The following is a 21,273-nucleotide window of genomic DNA, read 5'->3' as shown; positions in this document are numbered from 1 at the left end:
TTAAATTGAGGTAATAAATTAACCTTGATGATATTCTAATTTATGGAGATTCACCTCAGATGGGACTATATGTGTAGTAATTGGATCTGAATATAAATTAATGACTGATCAGTTTGAATTAAGTATGCAGCAGCTCGGGACGTGAATTGAACCTTCAGATGATGATCTGTTATTTTGCAGTTGAACATTTCTTGGTATTTGTCGCCGTTTCAATGTTATGTATGTAGATTTAAACATCAAACACTTATATTATAGAGTCCAGTAAAACACATAAAGGCTACCTTCTTGCAGTTTGAGGATCCTCAGGCCTTTCACTAAAAGGTATGACAGACACCTGACACTAAACGATTCAAATTTCCCAAATTTTATTACTTTTTGTTTGTTAAATATACAACTCTCATACAATCATCAAGTTGGAATAAAAACTTCAAGATTCATACATAAGAAAACTCAACGGCATCGAGCAAAAAAGAGAAATATTGTCCTAAATGTTTTTCAAAGAACATTTTACAAAGAGGAATTGTCATCCCCTAACGCACGCGGTTCAAGAGAAAGCTGCCAGCAATTAAAACACATGCCAAACAACAAATACATTCATTGTTATGAGAAGTCCCATTTGTGACAGCATTCTCTTGTACTGAAATGTTTCGGAGATAAAATCCGTGTGCAAACCGTAAACAGAATACATTCGAGCGCCCTCCCTACGCAGGCCGGTCCTCTAGATTCAAGTTTCATCACGGTTCTTAGCTTGAGGCTTCGTAATTCTTCAAAAGAAAGAAAAAGAACATTTGGCAGTATGTAGACTTAAAGACACTGTCAACATTGCAGTTTTGAAATATGAATAACAATGGGTACAGAGTGGCGTGACCCATGTGAGTGCAGGTCCACATGTATATTACACAAAGTATTCCTATAAGGCAAAACAAGAATTTGGGGGTTTTATTCCAGGTGAGGACAAATTCCAAACTGCAGAATAAATCCCGTAATGGGGAGCCCTACAGACCAGTCCCTTAGATTAACCCAACACTACTTAACTTCTAAAGTGGTGTGTTGTGGTGCATAAGTGCTACTTTTTGGCAATTACCCCATCAACAGACCTAATGTGAAACTTCAGCAGATGCAGTTGAGTGGATTTTTGTAAAACAACAACAACAAAAGGAAGGTTGCTTTCCAAACAATGAACAAAGCCCCCTCTGTGGAAAAGCTGATTATTCAACCGCACCAAAATGGCATAAAGGGTCTCACTGACAAGAAATCGAGGTATGTTAATCTCTCCAGCTTCCACGTTTTGCTGCACTCTCTTAAAAATTAAAACTAAATCGCCTCAACTTAGCTTGTACAATTCAACACATGTTCTGTTATCTATGCTTGCCTTCTCTCTCTCGTCACTCCAAAGACAGATTTGCACTGTTCCCAGTCTCACAATCTCTGCCCTCATTTAATCCTCCCTTATTACAGACTGATGTTGGTACAGAACAACAGGCTGTTCAACAAGTCTGTCCTTAGGTTCTCGCTTTACCAAGAGGAAAAAAATGGCCGTTTGCAGTGGAAGGTTTGTGTGAAGGCATTGCCCAGAGTGACCACCCGTCCTTGGCCACCTGAGCGGCTGCGCTCCACCACAACACGGGGCATCTGCACCAGCTGGATGGGACTCTTTCCATCCTTAAGCGCCTGAGTCAGATTCAACACCTGCGGGGACACAGAGTTAAAGCATGAACGGCAGAAGCAGCTCACTGGAGGCCTACAACAGAAAAGGTTAATCAAATCTGCCGTTACACAGCGCTTCCTATTTGCATGCACGTTATTTTAAAAAATGAAATGTTTCAAAGGGCGGCATAATTAACAAAACAAACAAAAAAAAGTTCAAACTGTACATAACATGAAAAACAGTAATGTGTATCATATATCAGGGGGCGTCTGGCCTGCTCCCGTGCAAACCCAATAATTTGCAGCACTTTAGCGCTTTTTGCTGCTGGCCTGTAGAATCAGCCTGAGTCAAACATTAAGCAGCCATTACAGATTTCATTATCCGTTTTAAACTGGAGCCGAAATATGTACTTATTTTCTATTTCCTAATGCTATTCTTTAACAAATAGAAATAAATGTTAGCTGCATTTTTATCATTTCCAGGCAATACAAAAATTTATCACAGCAATATTCCACCTGTCGTTTGCATTCCATGTAGATTTTAATCGCAGAGCTTTGTAATTATTCTTTTGTTTCTGTGATCTCAGTTCAATACCCCCCCCCCCCCCCCCCGACATTCTCCTATCTTTTGTTATCGCCTCATTAAAGGACTGATTATTTGATTGATACCTAAAGAAATGACTAACCTCGCTGTGTGTTTTGATTCTCTCCAGCTCATTAGCCTTATTTTGATATATATCTGTGTGTTAAAGTAAAGGAGCCTGTTTCAAGCAGCTGTCAACTCACCTGTCCTCTCATGACAGACATCTGTCTCTCAAACATGGTTTTATCAAAGCCTTTATCTGCCTGAAACCAGAAAAAAAATCACCAATCTTAGCACAAACACTGCCAAATAAAAAAAAAACTACAACAGCTGTGTTTGGAAACATGTTAATTTGCACCTTGAACATCTCATAGAGGTCCTCACAGAGGTCCTGGACAAAGTTCATATCGGAGATGCGGGACAGCACCAGCTCTCTGGTCTCCTGGGAGAAAGGCACCTTGGCCTGAGGGAGCCACGCCCAGTGGAAGGGGTCTAAAAGATGGACACAACCACAATCAACTTTAACTTCATTCGTCACAAATAATTTGTGTTTTAGAGAAGAAATTACCATTAAAACTATTTTATTATTTGATAAATGAAGTGAATAACTAGCAGTGAAGATTATAAACTCTTTACGTGCATCTCTATTGATTTAGAACTACAGGAAGTAGAAAGTATCGTTTGAAGTATCGTAGTGTAATAAAGTGATTTAAGTGAAGCTTGGAAAAAAAGAGCACAATAGATATTTTTCATTCAAAACTTAAGTCAAAGTAGAAAAACCTAAGGATTCTTGCTGAGCGCATCACAGGCAGCAAGTGTGACCATGACTGTATATACGTAATATAAATGGAGAGTCTTATCCAGTGTATGTGCTATACACACTTTGGATATACATTACAGTATATATATATTTTTTTCCTTCAGCAAAATAACTGAAACTACAAGGTTCAGAACAGACATAAATTTGTTTCTTGAATACCTCATTAGCATAAAACTTTGAACGGCAGCCAACATTAGACAGCAACCAAACCAGGAGCCATTCTCCTTCACAGCTGTCCTAAGTATCAATATATCTTGCACACTTTGCAGTGAGACATAGCACAACAGTGTTTCGTATTGTGAATTTTACAGGTAGAGCATAGACATGTTTGTCGCCAAAACACACACACAAAAACACAAAACAAGTAAAATTGTAAGATGTATATGAAGGCATGAAATTCAGAAGAAGAATGTTAATGCAACCATTCATCAAGACAAAAAGTGTAATACTCTACTTGATTTAACAATCATTGATTAAACTTTGCTTTGTTAAGCAGGGCAATAAAAATAAAACACTAAAAAAAAGGGCGAATTTGAACAAGTTAAATATCAGCTTTAGAGGAAGGAAGATGGATAATTTCCTCCTTTGTCTAGAGCTGAAGCTAAGCTAATTATCTGCTGTCTGTTTCTGATTACAAGCAGAAACAGACAGCAAGGGTAAGTGAGACATTTGACAAAATGTCAAGCAGCTTCGCTGACAGTTTGGCTAAATTGTCTTTAAATTTCTTTAACATAAAACGCAATGAGTAATCCCCGCAAGATACGTTCTGTTTAATTAGTTTTTTTTGGCATTGTAATTATGATAATTGTCAGACTTTCAAACAGTTAATGTAGAGATAGACTTAGTAAGCACAAGTCACAGAAGTTTCCAGACATACATGCTCTCCACTCATCTGGGTGTTTAAAGGGGAAGGCCAGGCCGTTGTCGATGGCTGCTATCTTGATGCAGGAATCTGTGCTGTTATCCGACCACTCAGCGTCCTGAAACAACCATCGAGAACAGCCTCATCACACGACTGATTTATTGAGAGTTTAACTAAGTTAATTAATTACACTTATTGGTCAACATATGTCTGATGATGACCGATGATCGCTTTTATTTGGGCTGTAACATAACTGCGTCCAGGATGAAGCATTACTACTAACGTGGCATACCTTGTCACTTTCGTCTCCCTCTCCTGGCTTCTCATACTTGATCAGCCAGTTGTCGTTTCCTCGATCTGAAGAGGGAGAAAACAGAATATTACATGTGCCTGGATGACGCAAGTGCTTAAGGCACATAAGGAGACAACAATTTAAAGATCCAAGTTTAAAGAACTCTGACAATTGAAGCAACAGTTATCCTCCAGGGTCAGCAGATTTTTCAAAACAATTAAATTAAGAGAAGTAAAAATAGGAAATATAACAAAACGCTCTCCACTGCATCAAGGCAAACACCCTCACCTGTGTTTCTGATAACATAATCCAACACCACCAGTCTCTCAAACTGGGACTGCAGCTGCTTCCTGATGTTCTCCGGCAGAGGTTCGGCCTCGAAGCGCCGCAGCCAGTAGTCGGCTTCGCGGTAACCCTCCACAAACAGCTGAAACGAGCCCACCTGCAAACAAACGGGCAGAACATGACGTCCTCACGCAAAACAAATAAACTGAATGCTTGAGTGTGCGGCAGCAGTTCAGCTTATAAAAACAGGAAGTTGACTGATGATGTGATAAACTGTGGAAAAGCAGCAACAAAGACTTGAAAGAAGTTGGGTGTTTTTCTTTTGAGAAAACCGTGAACTTGGCCTGTTGACATGAACAAGCCCACCTTACAGGTGGCTCTCTGCTGCGCTACAGCTCCTCCCCCAAAGCAGAGCCTGCCGTGAACACAAGAAACTGATAGTTTTCCTGTAACATTAACATCAACAATATTATAAGATTCTGTTAACAAGCTGAATTGGAAAACACATTTATGGGTTTCATACAACACGGCAACTGTAAGCAGTGCATTTATTTACTTTATCTCCATGAGGGGAAGGTCAAAATAAACAATGGAAAGAAGAGACACATGGAGGCCATGTTATTTTGAGCTCCTTAATCTAATATTTCAAATCATGCTAAAGCTCTATTTTTTTTAGTTTTTGTGTGTGAATTTATGCAGATAAAAAAAACAAACAACTAAACTTGTGTTTAAACACATTGATTTTAACATTTTGATTTGTTATTGGCGTCCATAAGTCGTGCCTCCGGCTCCTGAGAAAATTGCCCAGCAAAGAGTTGACGCTGAGACGGCACCACTTTTTAGCGGCAACGTCAGTGCCTGAGGTGGTGAAAACAAGAACTGGCGCTAAACAAGCATGTAAACATCAGGAAAGTAAAATGTTTTGAAGAGTTGTAGTTGTTCGTTACCTTAGGAGGAAGGCCCACTCTGTGAAAGCGTCGTCCCACCTTCGGGACTTTCTCTAAGGCGTACTTCTTCCCTCTGGACTTCGCTCTGTCTATAGCGCTGTAGTGGAATGTCTCACTAGCCAAATAAACCACCTGAATGCAAGAAATATATTTAGCCTGGACCACCAGCAGAAAGCATGTCTTAAAACAAAAATAAAACACAAATCCATTTACTTTGAAAAACAGATTGAAAAAGTTAAAACACAAGGCTTTGACAAAAAAAAGTCAAAAAAATTAACATTTCTTAATTACTTCGTATTTAATTGAAACATTCATTTATTTAATCATCTGAAAGTTACATTTATTTGTTATATCAAATTATTTATACCCCTTGGCGGATTTCTATTTAGAGCCTCTTTCTAGTTTTTTTTTATTTGATAAATATGTTCCCTGTGATTAGAAGCGACTCAGTCAGAGTTCGAACTTGAACGCAGCTCGGTCTGCAAGCTCATCTGACCAAAACTACACAGGTTGTGTTGCAGGGTATTGTCAGAAGGAAGGGGAATGTCAAAGTGTTTTTTTGTTGTGTAATAATACAACTTTCTGAGAAACTAAAATTAGAGTTTTCACCAAGCCATAATGATCACAATCAGATCAGAGGTAAATTACCGAAATAAGTCTCCATGTCTAAAGGCTTTATATAACTTTTTTTGTATTGAATTACTGATATATTAAACTTTTCAATGCTACTCTATCATTCTGAGATGCACCCATATTTTCAGGCACATGATGCCGAGATATTGAGCGTACTGAGAGAGGTACCTTTGTTTTGGGCACCACTCCAAGGCCGAGCTTCGTATCAACCAGGGAGGCTGCGGCCTCTGACAGATAACCCTGATTAGGCAACAAGCAGCCTCGGCCAAAACAGCACGGACAGCAGAGCTAATGACAAAAACAGGACACAGAAAGAAGTTTGCAGGGGGTTAAAAATGCCTCATATGTGACTGTAGTCATTGATACATCATGATCTATCAAAAGAACGAAACTAAACCCGATAAATTAAAGCAATACTACTTTATATAAAAATTTGCAAATTAAATCCACAAGTGCATCAGTTTCCTCTTCAAAATCAATAATAGCCTATGCCATTAGGTACACAGTTTACCTTGTGAAAGTATTTGGTCCATTTTGGGTTCAGGTGACCGTAAGGTTCTTCTGACTTTGGTTTAAAAACTCCAATGATTTTCTGCAGAGATAAAAGTACGGTGAACATTAACCAAGTTTATGCTCAAAAGGATCAGCTGAGACTCATTTGTTACATGTCAAGTAAGAAAAATCACAACTTCAAAGACAAAATCTATATTTCAGTTTCATGATTTTTCAAAAGGAAAAAGGGGGGAAAAAAGTGTGAAGTGACTATGACAAAAGTGACAGTTGAGTCAATTAAAAATAATTAACTCATAGATCAATACCCTAGAATTTTGTGCAGTAAATGTTCCTGTGTTTTTGGTGTTCTGAGAAAAATGATTGTAACCTTACCCCTTTTGGGTCTTTGACAAAATAGCTCCCGCTGGACCCTTGGGAAATCCTTTCAGGAAAAACACCACTTTCAATTGCCTGTTCTGCCCTCAGGATGAAATCTGCAAACTCTGGATCATCTGGAAAATGGTTGAAGTCCCCACTGTTTGCACCTGGTTGGGAAATAACAACAAAAAGTTGTTGAATGAGCAGCAAACACAGAACATGTTACATTTTCCTTCAATAACTTCAAACAAATGAAGGAGTTTTCGTAGAACTTGTTATCCATGTCCTAAAAGGGCCAAATGTTATGTTTCAGAGCTGCACAACTTTAAAATATAGAATGTATAAATCGGACAAATAAAAAAATCCACTTATTATCCGAGGAAAATAACTGAAACCTAGAGTTTAGCAGCAAGAAAAACAAAAATGACACAACAAGATTCATGCTTTGGCAACAACAAAAAGGTCAAGCAGGATAGCAAGCCAACAAGACCCACTAGGCAACAACAGGTGTTGTTTTTGAGCATAAAGTTTATCAGATAACACAAAATCCTTGTACCATTGACTTAATTTATTTTTAATGCATCCTCTGTACAAAATGTACCGTGTTATCCACGGGTCGTCTTGTCACACAAATTTATAACACCTCTCTTAAAGCATTCCACCAGTATGTTTAACTTTTATTATTAATTGTAATTGTTAAGCATTTTATCTTCTTTCCAACCCAGTCATGTGTTGAAAAACCTTGAATTCACTTATTATGACCAAAGAACACATTTTTGTGGGGAAACTCATTGCAACCGATAGAGTATGACTAGCTGTTACAGACACTGTCCTGGGCACCTACATTAATTACTGTGGTGACGTTTTAAACCCAAGAGTAAACAAGGGCTGATAATGTGGGACTTGCACAACTACTGCATTGCTCAATTTAAAGTATAAGGGAGTGTTAAGTCAGTAACTGGTAGAAATTATGGTAGAAGTTTGTTGTTAATATATTTTTATGCAGTTTTTCTCACCAGTTTAGTTGCCACTATAGTTAACTACAGTCTGATTGGGTTTACCTCAGAGTACTCTTAAATCCCTGATGAAGTTGTCAATTTATTAGATCTACAAGCTAATACCAGAGAATATTTCCTCTGCTATCTTCCCAATAAGTAAAATAAATCATTTAAGTTTTCATTTAGCTCAAACTTGACAGAGACACTTGATTGTGACTAGTTTCATCGGTATTTGAAAGTCACAATTACTGTAAACTTACAGCACACTTTGCGGCACAAGTCACAGAAAGTAATATGCACGTTGATTTTAGTGGATGTGAACTACAGACATTTCTCCATCTAAGCAACAAAACTAGATGAATCATTTCATCACTTGGCAAAATAGTTCAGCTGCTTTGCAGATCTGTTTGCGAAGTCTCTCTGGTTAATATGCCCTGCTAATTAAAGGCCCCTTTCACATGACATGACACATTCCTACCTCCTCAGCTTGCGAGAAGCAGAACAGTCAGCTGACAGGGAGGCTGTGTGTGCTCTGCGTCAGTCACACTGTGTTACAACATGATGCAGGGAGAAAAGAAAGGAACAGATGCCGGACAGAGAGGAGCAGATGCAGGGTCTAGGCGAACACTTAACCAGTCATTTGTTAGAGAAATGTAGAAAGAAAACAACAACTTTGAAGCTAGTTTACTTGAAGAAAGAAAACAGGTGGCAATTAAAAAAAGGATAACTAAGAGAAAAGATCTGTTAATATTTGTGTAATACAATTTCACCATTAAAATCAAAGAAAGACTGATTTATCCACAGGTCAAAGTAGAAAGTGTTTGTAGCTGGTGCACAGCCACGTGGCATTTGCTTGGTCATGTGACAACTATAAAAGGAATTTAAATCTCATTCTTGTTTTAAAACTACTGTAGAAAGATGTTCAGTCCATATATTTAGCTGCCATCTTTCAAGGATGAAAGCGTCCTGCTCTGCATTTGCGTTGAAAGTCTAAAATTATATCATCCCGGAGTCTGACAGCAGAAAGAAGTAAAGCTTTTCTCTCGTTTAATCTCTTTCTACTGACTTCAATTGACAGAAAGCCTGAGTGAACGTGAAACAGCTGAAGTACTTCCTCTCTCACCTATCCTTACGTTTTCAGCACAGAGCACCAACACTGCACTACAGACTATTTGTGAGTCGACCTGCAAAGTGGCCTGATGCATATTTGATAACAGCCTCTCAGACGTCCGGCTCAGTTTTTAGGGAATGGAAAGCTCCTTTGTTTGCAGCAGGTTTGTAGGGAGTGCAGGAGACCCGGAGTGAAGAGTGACACATCAAAATAAAACAAAGAAAAAAAAAAAAAGAATTTAAAAATAAGATTTTTAGTGAAATTGAGTCAGTACAGGACATCAGAATAAAAAATAAATAAAAGTACAATTAAAACACCGTTTTCTGCTTTTAGTGCTTTGCTGTAACTAGAGCTGAACCGCATGCAGAAATCACCAATGAGAGCGAGCAAGTAAATGTTACAGGTAGTAACTTTATAGAGCGATGTTGTAATTTTACACCGTATTTGTGTTAAAAGGACTCAGAAATTGGGACGCAGAGACCTGCCATTTGAGGCTCAATCTCTCTCTACCTGTGGCCTAGATTTCAGAAACTGATTAAAAAGGGTCCAAGAATAGATTCCAACAATCGGAGATAACAAGCACTAAAAAAAATAAAAATGACACAAAGAAACAAGGTGGGCAGCATCATGCGAGTTAAAAATTGAATGTGCCGCTTCCATGGTGACTACATCATGTTTTATTATTTGTTTCCTCCTGTGCCAGACTCTGTTCAAATCATTTTGGACTGGTTTGATCTATAAATGCTGGGTATAAAAAGCAGGTACCGTGAATGCACACTATATTAGTCCTCAACACAGTTGTCAAGGGTTTGATTCCCGACCCTGGGATTTTTGCTGCATGCCTGCTTCTTCCTCTGCCCGTTTCCTGTCTAAACACTGCCACTACAGACCCCTAGAGCCAAAACAAAAACTTTAAAGAAATGACTGAGCTGAAGGAACCCGCTTTCAATGCAATCTTTTGAGTAAAAACAAAAAAAGACGAAAGTTAAGGACATATGCTAGGATGGATAAACAAATCCTTTCATGTCGAGGAGTCCTCAAAAATGTTACCTTTCTCAAAACACTGCATCACATTTTTACTATTGTATGAGCAACAGACCTTGAAACAAAATTGAATTCAACAGGTGAAGAAAGCTGGACACTTGAATTGGCCAAAACAAGCTATAATCTATTTGAAACATGGCACTGTTAAACTAATTCAATTAAGTAGAAATAAAGATATGTTTCTCTAAAATAGAAGTAGTTGTTTATAAAATCTCTAATTAGTGCATCTGTAGTTCTAACTTTGTAATTTTGCTTTCCACATAAAGACCTCAGCAAAAATACAGAATAGACCCCAAGTAGAGCCGCACCGGGCTTCAGGTTGCAGTCGTCTTTGAAACATTGTATTTGCAAAGAACTGCCTGGATGAACTGTTTGGTAGACGATTATTCTTGAAGTATTTCATTCATATTCTGCTCAGCAAAATTATATTTGGACAGTTTGAGGGACTCGTCTAAATTGTCCACACCTGATGAATATCTATGCATACTAGCTAACATGCTAAAGCTAACAGAGAGGTGGGGGCCAGAACGCTGAATAAATTTAGCATTTGTATGTGTTTATTTTGCAAAATATTATGTTTTACCATTCCATTTCACAAGCATAGTGTTTCCTAGACAGGGGGGATGTTCCTTCACTTTCCACATCCTGACTGTTCATGTTTTTGACATAGAAACAGCTTTATGTGTAGAGAAGGGAACACATGTTTCCTTCAGCAATACGTGGGAGAGGGGCACAGTTTGTTAACTCTATGCACCAATCAGCCAGATAAATCTATGGTCACTCCAGCAATTTTTTTGACAACTCATCAAAATGGTTTTTTTTAAACCATGAGAACAACATGAATTTCTTTTTGGCCATGTAATATTTTGATTTTGTAGAATTGCAGATTTTTTTTTTTTTTTTTTTTTTTACAACCAATTTACTCACACAATGTGTTCTGGTATAAATATAAAGCTCCCACAAAACGTTACACAAGTAAGCAAATATAATCTTTAGGGTGACATCATTTACAGGTTAATAACACAGTTATAATGCATGACGGAAAAGATCAGTTCAAAGGTGCAAAGTGCTAGCAACGTAATTATAATCAGCTCCCAAAGGATTTACAATGAGCCAAATAGTCCGTGAAGTCAAGAGGACAGTTTTAATAAAGTTTAGTAACTTTATTAAAACAATGTCTTGACTACACGTAACAACAATGGAAATGCATAAAACAGCATTACATGTGGCGTAAAGTTTACATTTCCTCTCCTGGGCCTTTAAAATCCCGTGGAAGGGCTCGGCAGGATACTGGATCAATATTCCCGAGCGACTGCATAACATTACATCGATTTGCCCACGTTGCATTCACTGTTAACTCTTTTTTTTTTTAAAGTGGCACTTTCCTATGGGTAAAAAGAACAACCATACGACACGGAGTGAGGACGACATTTCTAGCTCTCCATAACGTGTGGGAACTACACGTTTAAGTCCGTTAATCTAAATAATTACCTGGGGAAGCCAACGTGTCTTTATCCGACGACGAGCTGTGTCTGTTCCGTCTGCCCCTCTTGTCTCGGCCGCCCTTCGGAGACGTCGAGCTTCCTGCTAAGCAGGGTAACAACAGAGCCTCTTCGCCGGAGCCGTCCGTCTCGAGCTCGGTCAACACGCTCTCACGGGAGTCCGAGATACGGACCGCGACTCCGGGATTGGCCGCAAATCCCAGTCCTATCCGGCTGCTGTCAAATGATACCTTCAAGGGTCCCGTGGAGTGAAAGTTAGAGTCCAGTTCGGGCACTGCTGCTACCGCCCCGGCGTCCAGCACAGGCAAGCCGCTTTCTGTCTCTGTAAGATCGCACTCTGACATCATTTTTCGCTCCTTCTTTTGTAGAATGTTACAGTTAATTGAATGATTGGTCACAGTTTCTTCTCTTCGAATTATTAATCGTTCATTTTACAACGAATTACATGTTTGGACGAGGACGTTACCCTAAACGTTATCACTTGATAACAGCTGCTTTCGCTCACCAGTGTGCCAACATAATCCGTCGTCAAGCCTTTTCCTTTCCTTCCTTGTTACCTCTTTGCGCATGTGCAGTATGGCCGTAGGTTGGAGATGCCTTCAGGTGCTATTTAGAACATCAGAACTCGAGGTATCTATTGACACGATGAATCTGTTTATTATCTTTTCACTTTATAAGAATCCCAAGTGTAAAAATAGCTTAACTCAATTCTGAAGTTTCTCGAGATTATAGCAAGTTGTTTGTAAAATTATTCCACTAGTTTTTACAAATTTTACGTTTGTTCGGTCTAATTCAATACTGTGCAACATGGGAAAGACATGTACTAGTTAATCTTTTTGACAAAGTAGTTCTTCTTTTCTAGTAGAAACTCCGCTACTAAGCTAAATGCCCATAACACTGGCACAGTTATCCTTGATTATCACATGCTTGTGTTAAAAATCCCTGCATGTGAACGAAACAATTTGATCAAAACGACGGCAATTGTCAGGATACGAAATATGGGCACAAATGGCTTACCATATTTGTGTCATTGACAAAGCAAGCTCACTGAAAGCGAGTTACATTGTTGACCAGTAGATGTCGACGTTGATACACAAGTCAAACCATACATAAAACCCTACGGTTTGTTTGTAGGTTTTTTGTTTTCATTATCTAGGCAATCATGTTTTTCAGTGTTTTTCAATGTTTGGCTAGCATCAGCTTCAAGAACATATGGACACTGCGACTGATTCTACCAATAGGTCTTTCTCACTAGCTCCATAATAAAACAGGGTTTTTAATTTAAATCCATTCTCTGACTATTTTTAGATACCTTATTGATGGACACGCCACCTAGCTGTAATCCATGAATCATATAAGCATAAACACCAACAAAACTTGAATATGTGCAGCACTTTGCAAAAGTATTTATACCACTTGAACTTTTTGTCATTTGTAGTTTCACACCCCTTCAGGTCTGATGCTCCTCTCAAAGTTCCATTTGTCTAATTTCCTAAATGCTTCCATGGATATATTGTATTGTAAAGCAAAATATTGGCTTATCTGATCTGATTTTTATGATTAGCCATATTGTTTTAAGCTGTCATATTTTGACATTTCAAGAACTAAAACGGGTGGCCACTTGTGTTGGTGTGGGACAAACTCTTATAACGAGTTGACTTTAGGTGAAAATTAAAACTAAATAGGTATTTTTTGGTACTGATATCTCTTTTGTGCATACTTACAGAACTTGCTCATCCCTTATGGGCCATTTGAAACCAAAAGGTTTCATAGACCACGTAAACTTTTGAAAGCATAGACAAAAGTCTGGAGAACTACTGTTCCGGAGTATTTTAAAAGTCTAGAAGATGTCCTGGCTTCTTTAAACCAAACTAATGTGTGGGTCAGGACTGAAACTCAGCCTTTTCACCAAGTGCTTGTCTTTTTTTAATGAGGCAGGCTAGCTGAAACTCATGCAAATAAGCAACCAGCCAGCTGGTAACACAGCAGCCAAATGATCAAGGTAGGGGGCTTGGAGGTGAAGGAGACAAGGGGGGAGAGAAGACAGGGATAAAAGAGGGAGATGGACAGTAATAAAACATGACTGGTAGCTTTTTTTTATTGTTTCTGAAGGTCTAATCTTATTACTTTATTCACATTCAATCGTTTATGCCTTCTTCAGTAAAATATCCCTTTCTCCTGCATGGATGAGTAATGGAAATATGTCCCCTGACAGGAGAGGACACCAGCACACCTTTCCCTTTCTCGAGAAGGGATAGTGTTTCAAAGCTATATGCACCTCAGCCACCACTGGGTGACAAGCCCCCGCAGCAGTGAGAACACGACTGCCCCGATGCATGTGTGCGTGAGAGCGTGAGAGACCTGTCTTTCCCTCCCCTGTAGCGCTCATTCCAGCAGATTCTGCTGGCAAAAGATGTGGTTTACCCTGCCAACAGCAACCACCCGTATCCATCCCATGCTTCTATCCTCCTCTCTCTTTCCCCCTTGGCTGCCTGATGAGGGAGAGAGGAAGAGCCCTACAGCTCCACTCATTTTTCATCTGCATGGGTTTTATCTGTGATTAGAGTGTGCCTGAGTGAATCTAGCTGTACCGCATGTCCAAATAGGTGCCAGCATGTATGTTGGCTTGCAAAAGTATTGACACCCCTTGAAGATTTTTTATTTTTTTTTATTTAATTTTGTATTGCTACAACTACAAACATCAATGTTTAGAATTGTGTGTGTGCCTCTTCCAGTTTTGGATTGGAGGGAGAGTGAATATCAATCTTGCCACAGATTCTCGGTTGACTTTAGTAAGGCGTGAGACTAAATTGCTCCAATTTAGTCTTACACCTGAAATCACTTGAAATCCATATCATGTGGATTTCAAGTGATATGAAACACTTTTTATTGTTGCTCAGGATGTATGTTTAGAGTCGAATGTGAACCTCCGCCCCACTCACTTATGAGCCTACATCTATGCATCTAGCTTCTCATCGTTTCTGGTTTCTCTGCTGAAGAAAAGCACCCTTACATGAATAATCATGCGTTTCATTGTAGCGATGGCATGGTTTCAGTTCTTTCTTGTACATGTTTTTTTTTTTCATGTAGTCCAAAAAGTTCAAATTTGTTCCCCTTCAAACAGAGCATCATTTGGCAAACAGAAAACTGAACTTCATTTTGTTTTCTTAGCATGGGGCCTCTTGGTTGCTTTTCCAATCAATGCTTAGTAATCAATTAAACATTTTCCCAACATGTATAGTCTTAGTTTTGTACTTGTTTTTTTCACTTTGCAGATAATGGATTGGATAATCCTTTTTGTAAACTTGTGCATTTTTTTTTACCCCACTTTAAAATTCTCTTCAACTTTCTCATTGACCTGTCTGATGTTTTCCTCCAAAGTCTACCCAGAACACCTGAATCAAATTACACACAAGTGGGCTCTGTATTGTTAATTGTTAAGGAGACAGATAATTGTGAAGGCAATGTGTTGCATATAGGACTTTATATCCACATTTTTATTTTAGAGAGTTCAAAAACAATGTGTAATTTATATTGACCTTTTACCATTATGCACTACTTTGTGTTGGTATCTCTCATTAAAACTAAATAAAACACATTAAGGTTTGTGGATGTATGGATACTTTGAATAGCATTATTGCTTTGTGATTGCAAAACCAAAAATATCATTGCAGATACAGCAAAAAACCCCTAAAAAATACAGTCATAAAATTCTGAAAATGTAAGGCAAAATAACCTGTTCAAATTTACAATCAGTATGATAAAACTCAAGTAAACACCCCTTATTCATAGATATTCAATTTCTAACAAGAACAACGGTTAGATGTATGCTCGTCATTGTTTATCATTAAAGCCTCTACATTTTGTGGCTTTTCAGCTGCCTCGTCTTAGATGTCAGTATTTACTAGTTGTGCTTCCGTCTGGTTTGGGCGATGAAGACCACGCGCCTGTCCTGTGGAGACATCCTTCACCTGTTGCCTGTGAGGAACGATCCAAACATGGGAGAAAGAGTCAGAAATCATGTGTGCGCGACTATGTGCATGTGTGTTCTTAGTGTGACCTGAAAGTGTACATCTCGGGCCAAACATCTTCATGTAGCAGTGTGTGCAGTACGGCTTATCATCGTACTGCAATGCAATCATTGGCACATGGTTACTGTGTTATCATTTTCACTTAGTCAGATTGTGTTCTTCATTTTTTAGTCTTATATTGTCTCATTTATCTCCCTTATGTACCTCAGCATGCTGGCCAGCTGTCAGCTGTCTGTTGCACCTCTGGCACTTCAGGCATAGAGGATGGTAGTCCCTCCCTAAGGACCTCTTCTTCTCCCCTGCACCAAAGACAAACAGCAGCAAAATGAGGAGCAGTTTATGTGTTTTTACTATTAAAGTGGAACATATTTTGTTACTGTACACATGTAATATGTCTTTACTTGCTTTAAATACAGAACAGTTTTAGCTGCGCTTTAATGACGAGACAATTTGCAATTCTTGATATGCATGTTTGTTAGACATCTACCTTTTAAACCAAAAACTTGACTCATTGTCTTTTAACATGTTGGTAAAATATCTACATCCAAGATTGCTGCATGCAACTTCTACAAAGCAGAGATTTGGAGTGTTTCATCTTGTTTTAAAATGTCTACAGGGCATAAAATATTTTAAAAAAACTGATTATAAATAAGAAAAAGTTAGTCATTGACAGTCACAAAAAAACAATTAACAATATTACTAAGTATTAAAACTAAACATTTTGGTGAAAATGTGTTTTAAGTGTGATATCTTAGTCAGTGTGTTCAGTGAACTTACATTATAAGTTTGTTTTGTTTTGTTTTTTACATACAGTTTATATCCTTGGGTTGGGAAAAAATGTGTTAAATACAAGGTCTTAGAAACTATTTCCATCCTTTACAAATATAATCTGTTCTTGCTTTTCAGTCATGTGTAACCTTATGCGAAAATACAGTTGCATTTTTTGTTCGGTCATGAAATAAGTGCGATCAACTACAATTTTCTGGTTTGGTTTCCCAAGCCACATCCACAGCATTTAATGTCTCCCTGCACTGTACAATAAAGAAATCACTGAAACAGAAGTTGTCTGACAACATGAAGAACACTAAAAGATATCAAAAAGAAAAAAATCATTAGGATTTTTAAAGAAATTCAAGAACAGATGAGAACAAAGTAAATATGAATCAGAGGTGAACTATTGCAGGAGTTGCCGGACTACCAAAGTTTCTCCAAAGAACGCAGAACGACATTTACAGCTAAAGTCACTGCTTCATATAGAGCTAAAAACCAAGAGATGGCATCCATGGACCAAAACTACAGCTGACAAAAAAAAAAAGACAAAAGCCCATCCCCCATTCCTCCGGCAACATTTTAATCATCCCCAAGACTTTCAAGAAAACATTTTGTGGAGTGACAAGACAAAAGTGGAACTTTCTGGAAGGAGTGTGTCCTTTTACAGCTGTTCTAAAACGTTTCAGGAAAAAAACCTCATATGAAACACACCAGCAAGTCCACATATGAAGGATTGAGAAAAAAAACGACTTAAATTAGATGCTGTTGCATGACTGGAGGGATGTTCATTCTCAAAATGCCTCCAGTATCACTAAAGTCCAACAAAGCAGATTGGGTCAGAATTCCTCTAAAGTGATGTAAAAGGCTAATTATCAGACCGCCGCTGGCCCAAGCATTTTGATTAGTTTTAGGGGATAGCTGCTATGGACAGGCTGGTTTGGACAGCTTTTCCTGGCATTTTGTTTTCATACGGGTCATCTTGGTCAGAAATTTAGCTTCGTGATTATCTAAAGCATTTAAGTATGCCATGGATTGTCCATAACGAACACCATGTTCAAGCATAAGGGTGTCCATATGTGCACTTGGCACCAGGACACCCTAGGCCGCAGTTCGATGATCGACTTTGTCATCGTTTCATCGGATCTGCGGCCGTATGTCTTGGACACTCGGGTGAAGAGAGGTGCGGAGCTGTCCACTGACCACTACCTGGTGGTGAGTTGGCTCCGGTGGTGGGGGCGAAAGCCGGTCAGACCTGGCAGGCCCAAACGTGTTGTGAGGGTCTGCTGGGAACGTCTGGCGGAATCCCCTGTGAGACGGAGCTTTAACTCCCATCTCCGGCAAAACTTCGAACACGTCCCGGGGGAGGTGGGGGACATGGAGTCCGAGTGGACCGTGTTCCGTGCCTCCATCGTCGAGGCGGCCGATCGGAGCTGTGGCCGCAAGGTTGTCGGTGCCTGTCGCGGCGGCAACCCTCGAACCCGCTGGTGGACACCTTCGGTGAGGGATGCCGTCAGGCTGAAGAAGGAGTCCTATCGGGCCTTTTTGGCCTGTGGGACTCCAGAAGCAGCTGATGGGTACCGGCGGGCGAAGCGGCATGCGGCTCGGGCGGTTGCTGAGGCAAAAACTCGGGCGTGGGAGGAGTTTGGAGAGGCCATGGAGAAAGACTTCCATACGGCTTCGAGGCGATTCTGGTCCACCATCCGGCGTCTCAGGGGGGGGAAGCGGTGCAGCACCAACACTGTTTATAGTGGGGATGGTGTGCTGCTGACCTCTACTCGGGACGTTGTGGGCCGGTGGGCGGAGTACTTCGAAGACCTCCTCAATCCCACCAACATGCCTTCCACTGAGGAAGCGGAGCCTGGGGACTCTGGGTTGGGCTCTCCAATCTCTGGGGACGAGGTCACCGAGGTGGTTAAAAAGCTCCTCGGTGGCAAGGCCCCGGGGGTGGATGAGATCCGCCCGGAGTTCCTTAAGGCTCTGGATGTTGTGGGGTTGTGTTGGTTGACGCGACTCTGCAATGTCGCATGGACATCGGGGGCAGTTCCCCTGGATTGGCAGACTGGGGTGGTGGTCCCCCTGTTCAAAAAGGGGGACCGGAGGGTGTGCTCCAATTATAGAGGGGTCACACTCTTAAGCCTCCCTGGCAAGGTCTATTCAGGGGTCCTGGAGAGGAGGGTCCGTCGGATAGTCGAACCTCGGATCCAGGAAGAGCAGTGTGGTTTTCGTCCTGGTCGTGGAACACTGGACCAGCTCTACACCCTCGGCAGGGTCCTGGAGGGTGCATGGGAGTTCGCCCAACCAGTCTACATGTGTTTTGTGGACTTGGAGAAGGCGTTCGACCGTGTCCCTCGGGGAGCCCTGTGGGGGGTTCTCCGGGAGTATGGGGTACCGGGCCCTTTGATACGGGCTGTCAGGTCCCTGTATGACCGGTGTCAGAGTCTGGTCCGCATTGCCGGCAGTAAGTCGGGCTCGTTTCCGGTGAGAGTTGGACTCCGCCAGGGCTGCCCTTTGTCACCGATTCTGTTCATCACTTTCATGGACAGAATTTCTAGGCGCAGCCAAGGTGTTGAGGGGGTCCGATTTGGTGGCCTTAGGATCTCATCTCTGCTTTTCGCAGACGATGTGGTCCTTTTGGCTTCATCAGATCGTGATCTGCAGCTCTCGCTGGAGCGGTTCGCAGCCGAGTGTGAAGCGGCCGGGATGGGGATCAGTGCCTCCAAATCCGAGGCCATGGTCTTGAGCCGGAAAAGGGTAGAGTGCCTTCTCCGGGTCAGGGGGGGTGTCCTGCCCCAAGTGGAGGAGTTTAAGTATCTCGGGATCTTGTTCACGAATGGGGGAAGAAGGGAGCGGGAGATCGACAGGCGGATTGGCGCAGCGTCTGCTGTCAAGCGGGCGCTGTACCGGTCCGTCGTGGTGAAGAGAGAGCTGAGCCAAAAAGCGAAGCTCTCGATTTACCGGTCGATCTACGTTCCCACCCTCATCTATGGTCATGAGCTTTGGGTCATGACCGAAAGAACGAGATCGCGGATACAAGCGGCCGAAATGGGTTTTCTCCGTAGGGTGGCTGGGCTCTCCCTTAGAGATAGGGTGAGAAGCTCAGTCATCCGGGAGGGACTCAGAGTAGAGCCGCTGCTCCTTCACATCGAGAGGAGCCAGTTGAGGTGGCTCGGGCATCTGGTCAGGATGCCTCCTGGACGCCTCCCTGGTGAGGTGTTCCGGGCACGTCCCACCGGGAGGAGGCCCCGGGGAAGACCCAGGACACGCTGGAGGGACTATGTCTCTCGGCTGGCCTGGGAACGCCTCGGGATTCCCCCGGAGGAGCTAGAAGAAGTGGCTGGGGAGAGGGAAGTCTGGGCCTCCCTTCTGAAGCTGCTACCCCCGCGACCCGACCTCGGATAAGCGGAAGAAGATGGATGGATGGATGGATGGATGGATTTAAGTGTGACAAAAAAGCAAAAACAGATAAATCAATAGGCAAATACTTTTAAACCACACTGTACACGAAAAGTGTAATGCCTCAGTCATAAAACAAACTTCCGCAAATCCAAGTGATATTTGAAAAAATAAATAAATAAATTCACTGAATGAATCAAATGATTAGTTATAAATCTTTTAAAAAGAGAATTAATTCAGATGAAATGAAGGGACTTCTCCGCCTTTCCCGTCCCCCAACACAAATAGGCCAGACTTTGCAGCATTGAGGGGAAAAGAGATAAGTAGGCCGGGTCACATTAGAAAATTTGAACTTTCCTAGGCAAATGGATGGGCAAGCAAAAACTGTTTTGAAAAAGAACAAAGCAGACTTGCAGCCGTTGCTGTGCAGCTACGTGTAGCGAGGGCTCTGCGTGCGGCAAACTAAAAGAGACTGAAGGTGAGGAGGAAACCCTGAGAGCAGCGTGCAAGCTCGTTTGGGCAGACCCACATCCTGTTGTTATTATGGATACGGGCGTTTGAATCTGTGTGTGTGTGTGTGTGTGTGTGTGAGCGGTTCAAAGAGAAGCAGAAAAATCTGATAGAAATAAAATGAGAAATATTTAGGTTTTCCATCAGAACACAAAATAAGAAAGCATTAATTGTAGCCCTAAATAAACACAAGAAAAAAGAAGACACATGACAATGGTCATGGCCCATTTACATTTGCTTGTGTGCATGATATCAATTTCACCTCTACAGGCACATGATTATAACCTGGAAATGGTGGCATGAGCTTAAAATGTCCACAAACTTCTACGTTTAACACATTTTTTCCACAGTATTAGGCTCAAATATTAGTAGGGACAAAACCACTACGCAACCCGAAAAAAAAAAAAAAACCTGAAAGAAATAGACATCTATGCTGGCCAAGGCATAGGGAGACAGAGTGTAAAATTTTAAAGAGGTCAGACTCACCAAAGTAGACAGGCTTTCCACAAATTGGACAGTAGCCTACCATGGTCTGTAATTATTTATCGTGCAGGTACAAAGATCATGCGTGTGCGTGCAAGTGTGAACTGAAAATTTGACAGGAAAACGGTTTAACTGCAAGTATGTCAGCATCTTGTGAAGTCAGATCCGGATGCGGTGGGCCAGACGTCACAGGAAGAGAGTAAAGTTTGAGATTTCAGATTTGAGAAACTGGTGCATGTGAAAAAAAAAGAAAAAGAGTCAGGTGGTGTCTCTGATCACATCCTGCACTCATTCTGAAAGACATCAAAGGGTCTAAAAAGCTGATATTTTACTCAATGGCTTCTTACAATACACAGCGATGATGTAAAGAGGGAATGAAAGAGGGGTGAAGAAAGGAGGAACAAAAACCAGCTGTCAGCAGCTCAGATTCCCACCTATCTTCTCCTCTTTCCTGCTCCTTTCTCCCTTTTTTCTAGATTCCAAACAACGAA

At 40.9% G+C, this 21,273-nt stretch overlaps 2 protein-coding genes and 1 long non-coding RNA gene across 4 annotated transcripts; 1 reads left to right on the top strand and 2 right to left on the bottom strand.

Annotated features, from left to right (window-relative positions):
• Positions 1–348: 348 nt before the first annotated feature.
• Positions 349–12,160, bottom strand: pi4k2b (phosphatidylinositol 4-kinase type 2 beta). The gene is made up of 11 exons (XM_005797242.3): positions 11,584–12,160; positions 6,955–7,106; positions 6,581–6,661; positions 6,238–6,357; positions 5,437–5,568; positions 4,493–4,646; positions 4,205–4,269; positions 3,928–4,030; positions 2,589–2,722; positions 2,434–2,493; positions 349–1,689 (listed from the first exon to the last, which is right to left on the bottom strand). Exons 1-11 carry the CDS (start codon positions 11,939–11,941, stop codon positions 1,516–1,518), a joined length of 1,533 nt encoding a protein of 510 aa, XP_005797299.1. The 5' UTR covers positions 11,942–12,160; the 3' UTR covers positions 349–1,515.
• LOC111608622 lies at positions 11,831–15,281 on the top strand. The gene is made up of 2 exons (XR_002752773.1): positions 11,831–11,918; positions 13,810–15,281. It is a non-coding gene; the product is annotated as an uncharacterized LOC111608622 (long non-coding RNA).
• LOC106700475 (cysteine-rich protein 1-like) lies at positions 15,062–21,053 on the bottom strand. Of its 2 annotated transcripts, XM_023333814.1 has the most exons (4): positions 20,786–21,053; positions 15,830–15,924; positions 15,655–15,721; positions 15,479–15,572 (listed from the first exon to the last, which is right to left on the bottom strand). In XM_023333814.1, exons 1-4 carry the CDS (start codon positions 20,826–20,828, stop codon positions 15,562–15,564), a joined length of 216 nt encoding a protein of 71 aa, XP_023189582.1. In that variant the 5' UTR covers positions 20,829–21,053; the 3' UTR covers positions 15,479–15,561. The 2 variants fall into 2 exon arrangements, with proteins under 2 accessions (XP_023189581.1, XP_023189582.1); XM_023333813.1 differs by having other exon boundaries at positions 15,062–15,721; positions 20,786–20,984.
• Positions 21,054–21,273: the final 220 nt, after the last annotated feature.

Source organism: Xiphophorus maculatus, chromosome 5 (genome assembly GCF_002775205.1).
Source record: "Xiphophorus maculatus strain JP 163 A chromosome 5, X_maculatus-5.0-male, whole genome shotgun sequence".
Lineage (NCBI taxonomy): Eukaryota > Metazoa > Chordata > Actinopteri > Cyprinodontiformes > Poeciliidae > Xiphophorus > Xiphophorus maculatus.
Note: the sequence above shows the minus strand (reverse complement) of the source record. Positions and strands in the feature narration are given on the sequence as shown.